Here is a 21886-nt window from a genome sequence, read left to right as displayed (position 1 = left end):
TCATGTAAAGTTTTAAAAATTGCTGACTATACAGCACTTAAATATGCCCTAGTTTTATAAATGTTATCCTTAACACCTAAAATCAGTGTTATTTCCCAATATTCAAATACATATAAAAAGAAGTCCCTCATTTTTATTAGAAGGTGTGTTTGACTCTGAACAACATACAGGCTATTAGTATTTGTATTCTATCAAACATATTTTCTTTTCAGGTGTATATTTAAAAAATGCTTCAGCCCCAATTTATTCAAACAAAACATTATAATACAGAATTAGGTTAAGAGAAAATTGAAGTCTTTTAAACACTATAATCAGGACTTTATTTTGAAGGGTAAGGAACTGTGTGTGTGTAGGAAAAATATATTAGTAGGACATGAAAGATAGTTCTATAATTTAAAAAAATACAGAAAGATTTATAGTGGTAGGATATTAGTAAGTCCCCAGTTCCTGGCATTTTCATTAATATAAAATATAGTAGTATATTATCTGGTTGATGAACTACAATTCTTAGAATTGAAAAGCTGATTAAGAATAAATTTATTATTTTAAAAACATATTAGTCAATTTTCAAGTATTTAGGAATATAAATAAATACTTTTAAGGTCATTTTATGAGTGGAAAGCATTAACAAAAGCAGGAAGATTGTGTGCTGACATCTGTTAATGGCTATACGTGTGCATGACAATTTTAGAGACAGGTCAGAAAAATAACATTTTTTGGTACATCAATTTCTAATAAACTGTAGTATCTCTCACCTTGCTCTTTCTTAAAATCTTTTTCTGACATGGCCACAGGTAAAAGCAGTTCTCCAACAGGTGGCTGAATATTAACATTGAAGCAATCATCTTTGGTGCTAAGGAAAAAAAAAAAAGCCGACTAAATGTTTAATAAATAAATATACCTGTTAATATTATGCAAATAGATGCAATTAAAGCATATGCCAGGATTTAAAGTATACTTGGTTTAAACATCACAGCTAAAAAGCCTTGAAAAATTTCTCAAAAATATTGTTTGCAGAGAAACACACCTGTTAATCAGCTTTTTAAAACACTAAACTGCATGCTCACAGTAAATTACATCATTTGACACAACTTTTATTTATTTATTTTTGGTGTTGGGGACTGAACCCATTTTATCCAACTGAGGACACCTACAACTTGGCAAAGAGCTTTAAAAACAGCAGCAAGGGTATATAACCATTATCAGTAGAGGAACACTTCAGGCAGCTTATAGAGAAGTACTATTTTATCTTTACTTTCGTATACTTAGAGTGTACAGGATGAAGTGTCTTAGTCTTCAATGGTTTAAGGTATCTTTTTAATAATTAGATCAATGTTGGGGGCTGGGGTTGTGGCTCAGTGGTAGAGTCCTTGCCTAGAATGTTTGAGGCACTGGGTTTGATCTTCAGCTCTGTAAATAAATAAATAAATAAAGGTATTGTGTTGATCTACGACTAAAAAAAAAATTAGATCAGTTTTTAAAAAAGAATAAAAGGCAGTGAGCATGCTGCATTTAGATAAATGTTCACCTGCAAACTTACTTTCTTAATTTAAAAAAATTTCTTATTTTCTAGTAGTGTTTCCTATTGACATTATTGATCAACATGTATAAAATTTACTATTTTAAATGACAGGAAATGAAGAATTTAAGAAAGCCAATCTGCTTTTCATAGTATCAGATAGAGTAAGCACGTTTATTTAACTTAAATCTCAAGTCATTACCATCAATAAAACATTACTAAATGTGGTGTAAATATTTTACAGTTAGATACTTCAAGTTGGGTTGATGAATTTATTAGGAGTGTGTTTTGCTGCATAAGTTCTTGAGAAACAGGTGTTTATTGTTTAAAATGCAAGTAGTCTTGGAGTTACCAGCCAAGGCTCATTAAGTGGCTGAAAGAAGCATTTAGGGACCAGTTCTCTAGCCTTTCATTCAACTGTCCACGGAAGGTTGGTTTTTCTCACGGGGCCAGATGGCTGTGGTATCTCCAGGTACCACTTTTACATTTCAGTACAAGACAGAAGGGTAGTGAGGAAAAAGTGGTAAATAAATGAGCCAACCAAATAGTTCCTTTTTACCAGGAAAGCAAAAGTTTTCCTTCAAGTCTCACAGACTTGTACTTTGAGGTTACAACTGGATCCTATGAGATCTGTGGGAAGGTGAATGGGGAGCTGCGGATCATGGATAAGGCACACCAAACAGTTGAGAATTTACTTGAGAATTTACTCAAGGGTGAGGTATGAACAAATAATTTAGTAGGAAGAAATAATGTAAAATCTACTTTAATTTTATGCTTTTATGAATTGTATTCTTAAGAGTTGCCTTATATTTTTGGTAAGTGGACAGTCTAAGGCAAACCAATAAATCCTGTTTATTAACTCAATAAATGTTTACTGAATAGAAATTTGGTCCTAGAAATTTGGTGAATGAATATATGGGGATTTAAAGACATTGCCCTTAAAACTCACAAGTGTATTGGGAGGGCAAGAAACTTTGGTTATGATGATATGGCACGTGCTACAATAGAGATGCATGGGTGGCAGTAGAGTTTATAGAAGAGGGACTAGTTCATCTGTAGGAATGAGGACATGCTTATTTCTAAGAGGAGAGACAGGGTCATTCTGGCAATGGTGGAGCCTGATGTGTCGAGAGATGAGACTGGTGGAACATTGTAAAGAGCATCATACACAACGTGACCATTCATTTCAGTTCTCTCAGGAATGCCCCAGTGCATGGCTACTGTCTTGGAATCCGGTCCAGTTTGTGCCTCCTTTCACTCTGTACTGATTTATGTGATTAAATACATGGGATACTTCACCCATATGACTAAGAGAAAAGTGTTTCAGTATTTCTTGAAGCAAATTGAAGCAATGGGAATAACTAGTAGAGACTTTAGGCACTGGAAAGTAACTGATTCCATTTGTATTTCAGAAACTGGTGGCGAGTGTCAGGTGGAGCAAAGGAGAAACCAAATGGAGGCACATTGGTTAGAGTCTAACTTAGTAGTGGAAACAAGGCTTTTTAGTGTGTATTTTACTTTAGAAAATCCTATCAATGATCTAAAGAGGCAACTTACTTTACCCCACATTTATTAATAAAGAAAACTGAAGAGAAACTAAACACTTACCCAAGGTCACACAACAAGTAAGTGGCAGTGTCAGGGATTGAAACGAGGGGTATCTGACTCAAAGCCCATGCTTCTTCCACTATATTATGCAGTTTCCCCTAGGGTGGGTAGCACCATAGGGAATGGGGAAGATGGGATATTTTATGGATATTTTAGAATTAGAAGGGATAGACCAGGTGATGGATGACAGAAAGAGACTTCTAAGTTTCTAATGTGAACAAAAGGGTGGATGACAATATGTTAAAGAGGAGGAATTTAACCATGTTATATTTTAACCACATTATATAAACCATGTTATATTCTGAGAAAAAGTGAGTAGCCCAGAAAGAGATACCCAGCAGATAATTAGGAATACGAATCAAGAATTAAAAAAGCAGGGCAGAACATAAGAGTTTGGAAGTAGTAAGAATGGTATAGGGAAGAGATGAAGCAGATCTTCTCTTACAAGTAGAGAAGATCTCACAGAGAAAGAGGATATAAGGAGAAAAAGATAAAGTGCAAACCTGGGGAAGATTTGCCTTTAAGTAAAAGTGGAAGAGCAACGTGCAGAAGAGATGGGGAAAAAGTGAACAGGGAGAAAAGGGGTGTGCCAAATATTGCAGGGAGGCAAATTAATTAAGCAAGAAAAAGAAGCAAGTGTAAATGCTGACCTTAAGCAAGGCAGATCAGGTTGGAGAAAATGCAGATGGGAAGAGTGGCAGTGGAAGAAGGCAGAAAAAACAGCAGATACCTCCTGAGGATGAAGTGGCAAAAGAATGCTTAAAGCAACTTGAGCATGTTTAAAGTCAGAGGCAAAAGAACCAGTGAAAAGGAAGAAACAAAGGAGTTCAGACATAGCAGGGTCTTAGAAGAGGTGAAGAGGTTGGGACGAAAAGCACAAAAACTAGGTGAGGGAGTTGTCCCAAATGGAGGAGTAAACTGCTTCACAAACAGCAGAGGAGTGGTGAAGACAGAAGTATGGAGGGTAGGATGCTTGAAGGATGAGACAGCCTGATGGAGTGGAAGGCTAAATCACTTAAGAGAAATACACAAAGGCTGATGAAAGAGTAGATGGATATGTATACATACCTACATGAACTGTGTGTACGTGCGTGCGTGCGTGCGTGCGTGTGTGTGTGTGTGTGTGTGTATGTGTAAATTAAAATTACAAACTAATTTAGTGTGAAGCACAACATTTCAGCTTTAAACTGCTGGATCCACTGATGTTCTCCAAAGTGGGAGGGAGACATGGAAGTGGAACAGCCATCAAGTGACCATGAAGATGACCAGTATATATGGTAACACAATTGGCACATGAAAAAGAAGGTAGAAAACCTTATACTCTGAAGACATTGTGCAGTTACTTGACCAGCTCTGTGCTGCTGACCTCTGTACTTTTTGTTCTAGGAGAATAATAAAACCCGTATTTGATAAAGCCACTACAACTGGATTTTTCTCAGATATAGTGGAATGCAAAAATCTAATATAACTAGTACATACCATACTTTATAAATCAGTCTCTTTTCTAAGCAAGGTTTGGTTTATAATTAAGTAAGATGGAATGTTTCCTCTTTATTAGGGGAAACTATTTTCATTTACATGAGTATTCTAAGATGTCCTCTGGTTTTCTATGCACCTCCTTTTTTTTTTTTTTCAAATAATTTACCTTCTTTTTCATTTGCTTCTCACTCCTTGTAGCTTTTCTTTTCCTTTTTTTCCATATCTCTTAAACATGGAAGAAATAGATATCTTCATTTATACATATATATCTCAACATGGATAGGAAATGGTGAAAATGACTAATGACAGATATAAATTTATTAGAATTAGGTTTTGAAATCAATGAAGTATTATTATTAGAGTGGCTCTAAATAGCCTATCTATGTTGGATCAGATGACATAGTAGTTTAATGTGAGGTACCTGTGTATCTGTGAGATATAAGGTGTACTGCCTAGAATCTCATTTCAGACTCCTTTCAAACTGGTAAATTTTTTAGGTAAGAGAAACAGAGACACAAATTTCCTCATCTATGAAGTAAGCATAGTGACACTTACTTTACAGGGTTTTTTTTTTTTTTTTTAAACTACTAAATGAAATAAAATACCCAGTATATAATCTACATATATAATAGGAAAGTATCATTATTTAAGCATTCCCCCACTGATTATCATTGCTATTTTCCCCTATTATAAATAATATCCTTGAATAGACCTTTTTCTGTACAAGGGCAAATATGTCTCTAGGCTTGATAATCTAAAAATGAAACTGCTAAAAGAAAAATGAGTATTTAATATTTTGATAGACACTGCCAAATTGCCCTAAAAAGGTGGTGTCTACTCAAAGTCACACAAACAGTATGTTTTTCTCCATCTTCCTTGTCAATACTAGATACTAAATTATTGTGAAATTTTGCCAATCTGATGAGTTATATGTTTTAATTTTTTTCCTGAATATTAGTAACACTAAACATCTTTTTGTTGGGGGGGGGGTACTAGGGATTGAACCCAGGGGTGCTTAACCACTGAGCCACATCCCAAGACCATTTAAATTTTTTTTTTTTAAATTTTTTATTTTGAGACAGGGTCCCTCTAGGTAAGTTGCTAAAGCTGGCTTCAAACTCACATCCTCCTGCCCCAGCCTCCTGAGCCACTGGGATTACAGGTGTGTGCAACATCGGGTCTGGCACTAAACATCTTTTTAAGTTTATTTGTCATTTATTTTCTTGTAAGTTCCTTGTTCTCAGCATTTTTTTAAACCACTTTTCTATTGGATTTTTCAGTGATTGTGAGAATCCCTTATATTTTGGTTATAAAGCTTTTGTACATTAAATATACTGCAGTGTCTCATTTTCTGTTTGTGGCATCTACTTTTATTTTTTGTAAACAAGTTTATGTTTTTTCAGTGATGGGGACTAAACTAAGGGCCTCGTGCAAGCACTCTACCACTGATGATGCCCCCAGTCCTTAAATTATTGATAGCAGAATCTGAGAGTCATTCTTCTTTATATTTTCTGGTTATTATAACTTGCTTATGGCTTCTGTACTGAAAGAATATGAAAATATTTTATCTATATTATATTTAAATACCTTTATAGGTTTTTGTTTTTGATGCTGGGGATGAACCCAGGGCCTCGTGCATGCCAGGCAAGTGCTCTACCACAGAATTACACCCTCAGTCCTCACTTTCAAGTTTTAATGATTAAATCATAAATCCATCTGGAACTTATTTTGGAGTAATCTGTAGAAGGAAGCTACCTTCATTTTTTTTCCCCAATAATAGTTCTCATGTCAGTTACTTAAAGATCCATTCTTTCCCACGGATTGAAATGACATACCAAATTTCTAAATTCTCTATTTTATTTCACTGTGCCAATACTAACAATATCAATGAAAATATTCTTGTAGCCTTAGGAATATTTTAAAATAATTACAGAGAGCGACCTCTCTTTCTTTCTGTCCCTCACGCCCCGCTTTTTTTTTTTTTTTTATCACTGCTGGGGATTGAACCCAGGACTTAGTGCACACTATGCAAATACTCTACCACTAAGCTAGTCCCTCCGCCCAGAAATACTTTTGTTAAATTTGAAAAAATTGTTTTGAATTTTCTTGGATAATTTCCAGCTGAATTTTAGAAATATGGAAAGTTTTTTGAAAAGGACTATTGGAATTTAGCCTAGGATCATAAGAAATTTAAAAAGTTACTGGGGGCTGGGGAGATAGTTCAATTGGTAGAGTGCTTGCCTTGCAAGCACAAGGCCCTGGATTCGATCCCCAATGCTGCAAAAAAATAAAAAAATTAAAAAAATAAATAAAAAAAATAAAAAGTAACTGGAAGGACAATACTTTCTCCCACTTAAGACCATGTATATTTATTATTTTCTTATTTCTTATTTCTTTTTCTTTAAATTTTATTTATATCTGCTTTTATGGCTTTTAGAAGTTTCAGGTTCCCCCTCCCAACCCCCACATAAGTATTTGTATTTGTATTGGTTTAAATGAGTTCCAAGACCTTGTACTTGTCTTTCTGTATCGACTACAACTTTCATTATAATGTGAAAAAAAGACATCATTTAAGTTCACCAACCCAAGAGATGTACACATTTAGGTGTTATTCTTTTGGGTTTTAAAATCAGGGATGCAGACTTACAAAAGTGATATGGGATGATTTCCTTCTTTTTCCTTTGTTCTAGAAAAGTCTTTGCTTTATTCCTAATTTTTAGTTTTTGAGGAAATCATTAGTTTCATCTAAATATTCTAATTTTTGGTATAGAATTATGCATTACATTGTTTTGGTTTTGCTGCCTTTCTCCTTTTAAGATTTAGTTTTCCTGCCTATCTCCTTTTAAGTCTTTGTGTCTTCTCTTTTTTTAAATATATATATATATATATATTAGTTGTAGATGGACACAATACCTTTATTTAATTTTATGTAGTGCTGAGGATCAAACCCAGGGCCTCACACATGCTAGGCAAGTGCTACCACTGAACTACAACCCCAGCCCATGTTTTCTCTTTAATGATACTAACATATATATATATATATATATATATATATATGTAATATATATGTGTGTATACATACATATATATATATAATTTCATACAACCTATAAGTACTTTTTAAAATGTTTTTCCATAACTCAGCAAACAAGGAATTCTTTGTAAATACACATATCTTAGATAAAAACTGATAACTAAATTATTAAAATTTTTTATCTACCACTGTCTGTGTGCTGTCCTATTTATTCTTCCTCTTTCATGTCAATTTCTGATGTGTGTGTTAAACATATACCATGATCATGGCTCTGTCAATTTCTCTTAATATTTGTATTAGATTTTGCTTTATAAATTATGAAGTTATGTGGTTTAAAGGTTTATGACATATTTTCTTGGTGTACTGCAATGAACAGGAAATATTTTAATTAAATTTTTTCTGGTTCTAACACATCTATTTGATAAACACACATACATTTCATCTTTCTATTTTCAACAATTCTGTGTTATTCTGTTTTAGGTAGGGCTCTAACAGCATTTTTTTTTTACTTGTTTGATATAAGCAGAATTTAACTCATTAATATGGATTGAGAAAACTAGACTGTGTGGTTTATATGGCCCCTGACAGTTATTTTATTTAGTTTTCTATTTACCATGCCTTTTCTCCCTCTCCAATTTAGTTAAGCTGATCAAGTTTTAATCATTCATTTTCTTCCTCCATTTAGTTGTTTGGAAATTATCATACATCATATTTTGATTATTTTAGTGGTTATACTTAATATTTTAAATCATATTTAAATTATTTCTGCCATTAGTTGATCCTCTTGCTGAGCATGACCAGCACTGGGAAAATCATCACTCATTCTCACACTTGTCCTCGTTGGAATTTTGGTTCCAGTTTATTATTGATATTTATTTTTCCATATTATGTGTCAACCACTATTCTTACAAGTAAAATTCCTGACCCACTGTTTTTTTTTATTCTGTCTTTTTCTGTCTCAGATTTTTAAAAAATCTTCTACTACAATATTTCTTTGAGCAATCCTTTCACAAAGGGTTTGTAGGTGGTAAACTGATAGAATCTTTGCTTGTCTGAAAAATGTCTATTTTTCTATCCTCAAAATTTTTAAAGGTCAAGTCCTTTGTCTTGTGGTTTCCAGAACTGATGAGAGTACTGATGAGAAATCTTATTCCATTCCCATTGTTCCCTCTTAGGTGAGCTGCTTTATTCTATACTCTGGTAGATAATAGGGTAGTTTTCTCCTTATCAAAAACTTCAACAGGATAAAGTCTTTTTGATAGTCTTTCACAATCATCCTATTTGGCCTTGAGCAGTCCCCTTCAAACGGAAAGTTTATGGGTTTCATGGCTTTAGAAAATGCTCTTCTATAATTTATTTCTTTTTTCTTCCTTCCAGTTCTCCTTATCAGATAAACTGATTCAACTTTGTTTTTTATTTGCCATCTCTGTCTTTTTGCTTTCTATTACATTTGATTTCCCTGACTCTCTCTTCCAGAACACAAAATCAGTATTCAACTGTGTCTACTCTATTGTGTATCTTACTGTATTTCTTTTGATGTATTTTTAAATTGCCAATAATACTTTTAAATTTTCTAATTGTTTCTTTTTCATGACAAGTACGTTCTTGCTTTTTGGATTTAAGTACACATTGTGATTTTTAGAGAAACCTTTCACATTTTAAGATCATCTTCTGCCTTCACAGTATGTCTTTGCATTCATCTTAAACCTTCTCTTTGAAGTTGTTGCTTTCCTTCAAAGGTTTGATCATACTAAACTGTCCAATAACACATGTAATGAAGGACAGGGCTTATTTAACACACAGAACAAATTCTACTACCTATCAACTATGAAATTTTAGGTCAATTCCTTAATCATTTTGTGCCTTATCTTACTCACCTGTAAAATGGGGTGATACTACCACTTTAAGGATTGTTGTGAAAATTAGACAAATTGACAGATATAATTCCAAGTGTTCAGAACAGTGCCTCACACACTGCAAGGCACTGATGAGTATCAGTGTCCACTTACTACTATGAAATCTAGTCTCTTCCCGGGGTGAAGACTGAATGGAGTATTTTTTAAGTGCATGAGATACTGATCAGTTTCATGGACATGAAGCTGGGAAGCAGGTAGGAAAAGGTTATTCCCCCCTGTCCTCCAACAAACATTAGAATTGGCTTTAACATAGTGGTAGAAGATTTTCGAATATAACCTGTTTCAACAGAACTGCATTTTATCTCAACTCTGAAGATCCCACTTCTTTGACACTCTCAAACCCTGCTCCTGCTCCCTTAGGTCTCCAAATCCATACCAGAAGTTCTTCCCCACCAGGAAAGCTGTTCATTTTCTTCATAGTGCTATGTTTAGGCCTTAAATTAAATGTGCATGTTGTCTGATATTAGTGGTAATGTTGGGAAACTGAAGGTTGCAAGTAGGTCTTTTAATTTCCTCATAACTACTTTAAGACCCCTAACTTTTCTTTTTCACTTATTCACTTTGTGCTTGATATTTTGACATATATTCTTACCATTATACTGGTTTACTCCCATGAATATTTTGTCCTGTTATTTTTATTTTCTGTTATTGTTTGCATTTTCCCATTTGCTTTCCGTCAATAATTCTTCACAATTTTTTGTCAGCTAATGACATTCTTTCTTATTATCTTTTAGTGCTCATTCTCCTTCAAAGAATATATTTTCTGTGTTTTTAATTGATTTGGGGGCAAAAAAGTGGAATCAAATGCTCAGTCCTCTAACTTAAGCCATGCCATATTATTTCTCACACTGGTTAACAACATATTTTATGTGTTAATCACAAGGATGGGGAATTGTTTATACACTGTGTTGGCTTTTAAAGAGATATATTTATGTCTATTATATGCATTTTCTATCTCATAAATTTAATCAAGAACTTAATTTGATGACTACTTAAAATGCAAAACAAAAAGGAAACATTAATGCTTATCAAGTATCCACAGAACTATGTAACTATAAATAATAATTTTCTCTATCTGAGAGACCATAATGATAAAGAATTAATCTAAAGTAGAATCATTTTACTTTTATAAATAGAAGAGTACCTGAAAGTCCATGTTCTCAACAGTTTTGAAGACTTCTTATCAAATAGGCTCTTATTACCCATAATTTTATGTATTGATTTGTATAATGTATTTTGAGGAAAAAATTCAATATCAGCCTTTCTTGCCTTTTTTCTTTTTATTGAACTACCAAGACTAATACAGCACATCACTAAGCAAAAAGTGCTATTTACTATGCAAAAGGCACAGTCAGTGATTGGCACCTAAGACCAATTGATCTACCCATTACCACTATCTCCCTACCCCCACTAGCACTACTATGAAGCTATTGATTTAAACACTGTCGATCGGTTTCCATTTTCTGATTTTGGGCAGGCCAATTAAGAAAGTGAGTAATTGTGATTACACTGCTTCAGGATCAATTACATTTGATGCAAGACAAAGTGCTCTTTTCAGAATACACAAAAAATTATTTTTGATCTACTATGCTTTTGTGTTTAGTAAAATCTAGAATAAATAATTTATACTTTCACAGTCAAGAAACATATTAATGTAAGAGCTTCTAAAAGCTAAGGCTATTTTCTACAGAAAATAAATTTATCATTTTCCTAAAACTAAGAGAAATTGAGAAAAATAATTCACTTATACTCCCTGACCTAAAAATCAAACACTATCTGCATATTTATTCCTAAAAAGAGTCTTAATTGGGTAAGATAAAAATGCACATCCTGTCTAACAAACCAAAAAGGAAGTGTTTGTAATAAAAATACTGAAAAATAAGAACCTACCTGATCATACAGAAATCAAAAGTTTCTTTGTATAGGTTAATAAGATAAAGGAATTTTTTTAGTTTTTAATTTTGTTATGCTTGGTACATGAGCTTTGTCATTGGGCTCACATTGTCCAAATCATTAAAATGAATATACCTCTGGTGTTGGAGGCAAATCTATTTAGAGTGATGTTACTCATAGTCTGGTGTTCAGTAATATTGATCTGTGTTGTTTGTCTAATAGAAAAATAATAAACAATTACTAGGCAATGTTGGGAAAAGTAATCAGGTTTTATATATCACTAATATAGCAGACCTCCCAAAACATAAAGGTGATGATCTGCATAAAATCAATGTGTTATGCTACATTGCTTATATTCATCACAGCAGGGTCTCTGAATAAAAGGTATAACACTAGTCCTGAATTACTGATAAATTGAAAAGGTATGTGAAAATGAAGGTTTCATATATTTAATCTATAAATTTATTTTAAAATGTCTTTGTCTTAAACTTAGAGATTTTTAATAACATTCTGTTTTAAGCTGACTAAAATAAGCTGTGATAAATAAAACATCTCAGTTCTTTCTAGGATAAAAACAAAGCAACTTCAACTTGAATCAAAATAATAAATCCTATCCTATATCATAGAAACATAAAAGAAAGTAATTCAAAGATAATTCTCAAAAATCCATGTATATAATAACATTGTACTAATTTGCTAATGACTTCTGAATTTCATCAGAAATGTATACAACATTATACAAAAACAATAACAACAATAAAATCTAATCCTAAAAAAACTATTTTGAATGGTATTCAGCTATGGAAACTTTGCCAACTGTGTAAGTGTTCCGTTTTGATTTTTATCAAAACAGTTTATAAATTAATGTAAAAAGGAGAAAATGTATGGGTTTAGAATCAATAAATCTCTAAGAAGCTCAATGTCTCTCAAAATGACATGTTGTCTCAAAAGGTAACTTCTCTGCCTATTCAATAATATTATTAAAATTTAAATTTCTCTTGAATTTTCTAAAACTATAGGATCGAAATAAGTAAAATATTATTTAGCAGTAGTTTCTTTCTTTAACAAACCATGAATTTCAATTACATATATGGTAGACTATAATGGTTAGGTATGTAAGAAATAATGATTATCTTCAACCAACACGCACACAATTTGTTCAACTATTCCATGGCAAAGAAAAACAATGTCAAAGAAAAAACACATTTGTTTAAATGTTTTCAGTCTCACAGAAAAAATCTGTTGAAAGCCTAGCTTTTGATCCACTATCCTTTACAGGTAATATAAAAAAACAGAAGAACAATTGAACTTACCACAACTGGAAACTGGCAGTCTGTGTAGAATCACAAAAGTCAATACCCATTGAAACAGTAATGGATCCCTTAGGCTCCAGAGAGTCTAGGAAATAAGATAATTTAGACATGAAAACAGGGATGTGAAAAAGAGGCAAACTAAATACTGAATGTTTATGTAATATTATGTAATTTGGCTAAAATAGAGAGATTTAATAATGTCATAAAAAAATTTCAAAGTAAGAATATTAAAAGAAATTATAACCTCACTATTCTGAAGGTTTTTTTTCTTTTCATAAGTTAATTCTGCTCATTCTCCAATTCACACCTCCAACTCATATCTATTTGTTTCAGAAACACGTCACTTCCTGAGAAGTATTGTCCTTGTAGGCATAGAAAGTGAGAAGGAAATAAGTGTTCCTGCTCGAAACATCCATAATGGACTTTTGGAGCTTATAAAAGATTATGCATTTATGCCACTGTGGGACTCACTATTCTATCTAATTAATATGCACCGATAAAAACAATTATGCACTTAAAACTATACAATATTTATTCTAGATATAAAAAGCAAATTTTAAACAAGTTTCACATTTTCAATTGAAAAAAATCTAAAACTTAAAAATGCAAATAAAAGGAAAGTTGGAAGAAATTAAGAAGCATTCAGAAATTAACCAAGAGACTGGCATTATTTGAATCCAAAACAAGTCTAATTGCATTAGTCAAAGAATTACTGAAAGAAAATTCAATGGTAGGTTCATTATCTTGACAAGACAAATAATAAAATAACATTTTATACAAATGGAATTTCTGAAGCTTCAACTAACCTAAATAACTATACCAAATATAATTTTTTTTCAGTTCACAATAATAAAACTTAAGATAACACAAATTCCATTCTGCTTATGATTCCAGGCTAAACCTTAGACTAATTGGGGGCAGCTTTAATATCTATATTCATGTATAAAATACATATTTTTAAATAGAAACAATCCACTTTTGATTTCTGCTTTTCTCAGGATCTTCATATGGCTTTCGCCATACCAGACAACAACCTTATATTTAGCTTTATTCTATATACATCTTGTCAGTAGCAGTTATATTTTAGCAGGCACATTTCTAATTCAGTAGACTGTGACGATCCCAGGTTTGTTGGTAAGTATGACTTCCATTTAATACTAATCATGGACAGAGAGATGATACAGATGGGACAAAAGAATAATTCAATAAGCCTGATATATTAAGAATTATGTTTATAACTCATAGGCTCACTGAAGACTAGGTATGCTAAAAAGACACTTGTTTGATGGTGATTTTAAAATATTATTGGCTTGCTCAGTGGTATGTTGGTTTGCTAGATTCTGGTTTGAATTTTGATTGTTTATAAACCTAACATTTGCCAATATTCTCCTCCAGTATAAGATTGCTGCCTAAATTTTTGGCAAATGGGCTTTATCTGTAGGGTTAAAAAATATGTATCACATTACATCTGTTTCACAAATAGATCTCTTCCTGATATTTCCATGTCTCCAAGAGCTATGTGCTGTTGTGTATCAGTTCAAATTTCTGTCACTCTCATTGCTCAAGGTTTTTTTTTTTTTTCTCCATGCTGGAGACAGAATGGATCTCAAACATGCAAAACAAGCATTCTACCTCTGAGCTATATCCTCAGTCCTAAGATTATTCTTTAGTGGGTTCTTAATACTGACTCTATGCTATAAACATTACTGGGGTTTGGTCTTGTTTGTGTGTGACACCACATTGGTAGCAAATGTCCTCATCTCTAAACAAGATAGCATTTATGATTTAGATTTCTCTACATCATGTATTCTTGTATTTCATTTGACAAAGTGACAGCTCTCAAGATGCCATGTTGAGAGCTCTTTGACACTGTTTGATACTATCTTCGGTCTTAAGATAATTAACTGTGAGCTTAGTGCCATGATAATTCTGGAGGACAGTTCATGATCAATGGCATGTTTTATTATATGAACGCTTCAAGAGCAAAATGATCAGCATAAAATTATTCATACAATAGATTTTTATAATATTTGGAGCCTACTAATTTGAGAAAGCTTACCCAGTTAGATAACTATATTTGGATAGTGCTTCTGGATTATTGCTATGTATTTCAGATGGCTGTGTAAAAATAGCTGCAAAACACTATTATATCACACCATTGATAATGAAAAATGAAATCACCCAAGGTATCACCTACTATGATGTGTCAGTTGTGTAGTAACTAGTGAAATCTTCAGTGAATGCAAATTTGTCAACTTTAATATAAAATCACTGAATATAGCACCAATGGATTGAGGCTATTAATTCATTCTTTTTTAAAATTTCCAATATACTTGGTCTCATTGAGAAAAATGATACATTATTCTTAATATTCTTGCAAGAAATTCAGTTTCATGCTACAGGCAGGGCAAAATTTAGAAAAAGTCATCATACATTATAGACAAAAAGAAGGCTGACTGGTAACAAACAAGAAAACTGCTGAACTTTTAAAATGTGCATACATGCTTAATAAATGAAACACTTTGCCTCCCTTATTTCATAAACAGCATTTGTTTTTTGTTGCATTCTTAAGATGTTTTGGGGGGACTAATTTGGGTATATCATACTCTGTAACCCTACTGTAACTGTTGGAAATAGAGTCTAGGTGGTATTGTACACAAATACATACTACATGCGAAAGAACACTCTATCTTAAAAAGGTATTCAATAAATGCCAACAAAGGGAAGGAGACATTACAGTCATAAAAATCTGCCTAATAATGGAAAAGAAAAGCTTATAACTAGCACTGAGACAATGGTATATATATTCATATTTTATTTCTGTGTTAAGGTCATACTATGAAATTTATTATATTTATTTCTTCTATTCTACATAGGCCAACAAAAGGTCAACTCATCAACTCATTATGCCATCCCAAGGAAACATTAAGACTGTTCTACCATTTTAACCTTTGGATAACATTTTCAACCTTCAGACAATTCATATATCAGCTGCTTGACACTTCTAAAACTAAACTAAATTTTTAACTAGGTAAAAAAGCACTAAAAGAGATCACAAATTGGTATATTCTATAATTCCTTGACAATATACTAACTTCACAAGAACTCCATAAAAATTAGGATATCTGTATTCTTTAAATTGTGTCTTAATTTGTCAACATACTTTAAAATGGTATTAAGTGTATTCTGAAATCAACTTACTTTAACTTTTCTGTTCTTTGCTTACAAAAGTCTTCCAGGATTTTTCCATTAGGAATTGTTTTATTCCTTTGTGAAAAAATAATATAAACTAAAATGACTTTACTAAATGACTCATAGAAATTATAGGAAAGAATTCAGCAACACCAGAGCTCAGATGAAGAAAAATGGAACAGTTATATGAAATACTAAGTAACAAAGATAGAATTACAAAATTTGAGTTCATACTGGCCAAAGGGCATTGTTCACCTAAACTATTAAAGAAAGGAGCTATCTGGAGCTTTCTGATAATAACTTTTCAAGGATACAATGACACAATCTTGTATCACTTTAATTGAGATTTTGCTTATGCTTCTCCCAACAACACTTTAGGATTGTCTCTACTTAACAAAAAATAGAGCACAATTAGGCATTCTAAATATTTCACCATTTCAAATTCAGAGACATACATTAAATTTAGTTTATAAAGGTATATTTTTGGCAAAATACTTAAAAAAAAAAAAAAAAAAAAAAAAAAAAAACCAAGGGGATAACGAGTGGCTTTGAAGTTCAGTTGATCACTGGGGTAACCTGGAAAGCACAAGCTGCATTTGAGGGCAGCTGCTGCATGTAGTGACAAAGAATCATACTGTTGTATCTATGCTTCCATCCAAAAGAGTGAGATTTCCCTTTTGTTTTTCAAATGTAAAAATATCTTGTTTGTAAACAGTGATGACAGTCTAAAAACATTTAAGAACACGTGGATAAATGCAATACTATACTACAGGCTGTTCTATATTCTATACATGGACAGGAAGACAAACAGAAGAGTGAATATCCTCTCCATTTTGGCTCCCTTCATTTTTCAATTTATGGTACACGAAAGGAAACAAGAAAGGGTTTTTGAGATATGGGAGGTATTGTATTTAAAAAGTCAAACTGATTTTTTTGCTTTTAATGCACAATAAGCCACCTAAAATAATGTAGGGAATGCTGCTGACCAGGAGGCGAGGTCAGGTAAGTCGATCCAGATAGGTAAAAGGGATGGCACTTTTGATTCTGCAGACCCATTCTTTCATCACTATTTGTATTACTATTGCTGGGACCTGATTCACTAAGGGCAAAGAAATATATATATTTCTCTTCTATGATAAATATAGTTTAAAAAGAGAAAACAGGGCTGGGAGACAGCTCAATGATAGGGCACTTACCTAGTATGCACCAGGCCTTGGGTTTGATACCCAGCACCAACCCCCCAAAGTGGGGGCAGGGGGACCCTGAATATTCTAATAGTCAATAAAATAATTTATTTTACTAAAAATTATTTACTTTTAAAATGAAAGCTTATCCAATATAATTTTAAAAGAGAATTAATATTTACCTATTGGATGAAAAACATGCATTTGCATGCCTATAGGAAGTTTTTTTTCCCCTACGTGGATATTTTCTATCTTTTGATCAGAAGTATTATTCAGAATTATTTGTACAGAGACCATCTTATCACCAAAAATACAAGGTTGTCTTGGAAAGAAATAATTGGCAGCCAGTCCTTTTCCACTCATTCGATGAAGCAGCACATGAGTTTTCATTGGTACAAAGACAGGAGTACTGACCTGTTGCACATGAAAAAAAGAAATTGAAAGATGAATTAGTAAATATAGTTATTAATTCTTTTGGAAAATGAGCAAGCATTTGTGATATTTAACTTCTGGTTTCCCTAAAGTATTATATAAAGCACAATAACAAATGTCAGTAGGAAATCACATACATAGATATAATACAAAAATGTAAAGTACCTTTAAAACAGTATTAAAATTCTCTGAACTCTGCAGTGTGTATTAAACTATTTTGTCAATGTAAGAAAGACCTCTACAATGAGAACTATACAACAATAAAGAAAGAAATTAAAGAACACCTTAGAAGATGGAAAGATCTTCCATGTTCTTGGATAGGAAGAATTAATATTGTCAAAATGGCCATACTACCTAAAGTGCTATACAAATTCAATGCAATTCCAATTAAAATCCCAATTGTGTACCTTACAGAAATAGAGCAAGCAATTATGAAATTCATCTGGAAGAATAAGAAACCCAGAATAGCTAAAGCAATCCTTAGCAGGAAGAGTGAAACAGGGGGTATTGCAATACCAGATCTTCAACTCTACTACAAAGCAATAGTAACAAAAACGGCATGGTATTGGTACCAAAATAGAAAGGTAGATCAATGGTACAGAATAGAGGACACGGACACAAACCCAAAGAAATACAATTTTCTCATACTAGACAAAAGGGCCAAAAATATGCAATGGAGAAAAGATAGCCTCTTCAACAAATGGTGCTGGGAGAATTGGAAATCCATATGCAACAGAATGAAACTAAACCCATATCTCTCACCATGCACGAAACTAAACTCAAAATGGATTAAGGACCTCGGAATCAGACCAGAGACCCTGCAGATTATAGAAGAAAAAGTAGGCCCAAATCTTCACCTTGTTGGTCTAGGACCAGACTTCCTTAACAGGACTCCCATAGCACAAGAAATAAAAGCTAGAATCAACCACTGGGATAGATTCAAACTAAAAAGCTTTCTCTCAGCAAAGGAAACTATCAGCAATGCGAAGAAAGAGCCTACAGAGTGGGAGAATATCTTTGCCAATCATACTTCAGATAGAGCGCTGATCTCCAGAATCTATAAAGAACTCAAAAAACTCTACTCCAAGAATTCAAATAGTCCAGTCAACAAATGGGCTAAGGAAATGAATAGACACTTCACAGAAGAAGATCTACAAGCAATCAACAAACATATGGAAAAATGTTCAACATCTCTAGTAATAAGAGAAATGCAAATCAAAACCACCCTAAGATTCCATCTCACCCCAATTAGAATGGCGATTATCAAGAATACGAGCAACAACAGGTGTTGGCGAGGATGTGGGGAGAAAGGTACACTCATACACTGCTGGTGGGGCTGCAAATTAGTGCAGCCACTATGGAAAGCAGTGTGGAGATTCCTTAGAAAACTTGGAATGGAACCACCATTTGACCCAGCTATCCCACTCCTTGGCCTATACCCAAAGGACTTAAAATCTGCATACTACAGAAATACAGCCACATCAATGTTCATAGCTGCTCAATTCACAATAGCCAGACTATGGAACCAACCTAGATGCCCTTCAATTGATGAGTGGATAAAGAAACTGTGGTATATATATACAATGGAATATTACACAGCCATAAAGAATGATAAAATTATGACATTTGCAGGCAAATGGATGAAATTGGAGAATATCATGCTAAGTGAGATAGGCCAATCTCAAAAAGCCAAAGGACGAATGATATCGCTGATAAGTGGAGGATGACACATAATGGGGGGGAGGGAAGGGTTAGAGTTAGGGTTAGGGAGGGGGGCAAGTATAGAGGAAGGAACTACTGTATAGAGGGTAAAGAGGGGTGGGAGGGGTGGGGGGAAGGGAAAAAATAACAGAATGAATCAAACAACATTGCTCTATGTAAATTTATGATTACACAAATGGTATGCCTTTACGCCATGTACAAACAGAGAAACAACATGTATCCCATTTGTTTACAATAAAAAAAAAACAGTATTAAAATTCTCTGAACTCTGCAGTGTGTATTAAACTATTTTGTCAATGTAAGAAAGACCTCTACAATGAGAACTATACAACACTAAAGAAAGAAATTAAAGAACACCTTAGAAGATGGAAAGATCTTCCATGTTCTTGGATAGGAAGAATTAATATTGTCAAAATGGCCATACTACCTAAAGTGCTATACAAATTCAATGCAATTCCAATTAAAATTCCAATGACATACCTTACAGAAATAGAGCAAGCAATTATGAAATTCATCTGGAAGAATAAGAAACCCAGAATAGCTAAAGCAATCCTTAGCAGGAAGAGTGAAACAGGGGGTATTGCAATACCAGATCTTCAACTCTACTACAAAGCAATAGTAACAAAAACGGCATGGTATTGGTACCAAAATAGAAAGGTAGATCAATGGTACAGAATAGAGGACACGGACACAAACCCAAAGAAATACAATTTTCTCATACTAGACAAAGGGGCCAAAAATATGCAATGGAGAAAAGATAGCCTCTTCAACAAATGGTGCTGGGAGAATTGGAAATCCATATGCAACAGAATGAAACTAAACTCATATCTCTCACCATGCACGAAACTAAACTCAAAATGGATTAAGGACCTCGGAATCAGACCAGAGACCCTGCAGATTATAGAAGAAAAAGTAGGTCCAGATCTTCAACATGTCGGCTTAGGACCAGACTTCCTCAACAGGACTCCCATAGCACAAAAAATAAAAGCAAGAATCAATAACTGGGATAGATTCAAACTAAAAAGCTTTCTCTCAGCAAAGGAAACTATCAGCAATGCGAAGAAAGAGCCTACAGAGTGGGAGAATATCTTTGCCAATCATACTTCAGATAGAGCGCTAATCTCCAGAATCTATAAAGAACTCAAAAAACTCTACTCCAAGAAGTCAAATAATCCATTCGACAAATGGGCTAAGGAAATGAATAGACACTTCACAGAAGAAGATCTATAAGCAATCAACAAACATATGGAAAAATGTTCAACATCTCTAGTAATAAGAGAAATGCAAATCAAAACCACCCTAAGATTCCATCTCACCCCAATTAAAATGGCGATTATCAAGAATACGAGCAACAACAGGTATTGGCGAGGATGTGGGGAGAAAGGTACGCTTATACATTGCTGGTGGGGCTGCAAATTAGTGCAGCCACTATGGAAAGCAGTGTAGATTCCTTAGAAAACTTGGAATGGACCTACCATTTGACCCAGCTATCCCTCTCCTTGGCCTATACCCAAAGGACTTAAAATCAGCATACTACAGAGATACAGCCACATCAATGTTCATAGCTGCTCAGTTTACAATAGCCAGACTGTGGAACCAACCTAGATGCCCTTCAATTGATGAGTGGATAAAGAAACTGTGGTATATATATACAATGGAGTATTACTCAGCCATAAAGAATGATAAAATTATGGCATTTGCAGGCAAATGGATGAAATTGGAGAATATCATGCTAAGTGAGATAAGCCAATCTCAAAAAGCCAAAGGACGAATGATATCACTAATAAGTGGATGATGAAACATAATGGGGGGGAGGGAAGGGTTAGTGTTAGGGTTAGAGTTAGGGTTAGGGAGGGGGGCAAGTATGGAGGAAGGAAGCACTGTATAGAGGGAAAAGAGGGGTGGGAGGGGTGGGGGGAAGGGAAAAAATAACAGAATGAATCAAACAACATTGCTCTATGTAAATTTATGATTACACAAATGGTATGCCTTTACGCCATGTACAAACAGAGAAACAACATGTATCCCATTTGTTTACAATAAAATAAAAAATTAAAAAAATTAAAAAAAAGAAGACTATAGCCTCAATTATACAAATATATTCTTTTCAAAAAGAGTTTATAAAGCTTTTTGTTAGTATTTTCCTGTAGATACTCTATATATGGCCTCTTGCTAACTTTGTCATTCATTTTAATAGTTTGACAGTTGGTTTTCTTAGAGTTTTCAACTATAAGATGGTATCAAATACGAATGATAAACATATTTTGACTAATAATAACCATATCTGATTCTGACTCCTTGAATGATTTTTCACCTTGAATTACTTTCACTGAAGAATATGGCCTCCAGTTTATAGTGGTTTCTTTTCTTCAATGATTAAAAAGACCTTTCCTACTTTGAGATCAGTTATTCACTTACAGTTTCCTTTAGACCTTCCAAGGTTTCAGTTTTTCAACTCGAGTGCTATGTTTTAGGTATATCAACTCTACATTGATTTTTCTTCAAATATTTAAGCAACTGTCCCTATATGATCTAATTAACAGCCCTTCCTCAATGACTTGTAAATACAAATGCAAAAATTCTATTTATGTTCT

The 21886-nt window shown here is 33.4% G+C and overlaps 1 protein-coding gene across 2 annotated transcripts in view; it reads right to left on the bottom strand.

The window, feature by feature from the left end:
• Window positions 1-21886, bottom strand: part of AP3B1 (adaptor related protein complex 3 subunit beta 1) — a 254893-nt gene that overhangs the window by 15870 nt on the left and 217137 nt on the right. For both annotated transcript variants that reach the window (XM_079143559.1, XM_079143558.1), the window contains exons 23-25: window positions 17321-17552; window positions 12763-12847; window positions 756-853 (exon numbers count right to left, since the gene is read on the bottom strand). In XM_079143559.1, the coding sequence (XP_078999685.1) occupies window positions 756-853; window positions 12763-12847; window positions 17321-17552 (415 nt within the window). The remainder of the gene's footprint in view (window positions 1-755; window positions 854-12762; window positions 12848-17320; window positions 17553-21886) is intronic.

This window comes from Sciurus vulgaris, assembly GCF_902686455.1.
Source record: "Sciurus vulgaris genome assembly, chromosome: 6".
Taxonomy (NCBI): domain Eukaryota; kingdom Metazoa; phylum Chordata; class Mammalia; order Rodentia; family Sciuridae; genus Sciurus; species Sciurus vulgaris.
The sequence above is the reverse complement of the archived record's forward strand: the minus strand, read 5'-3'. Positions and strand labels throughout refer to the sequence as shown.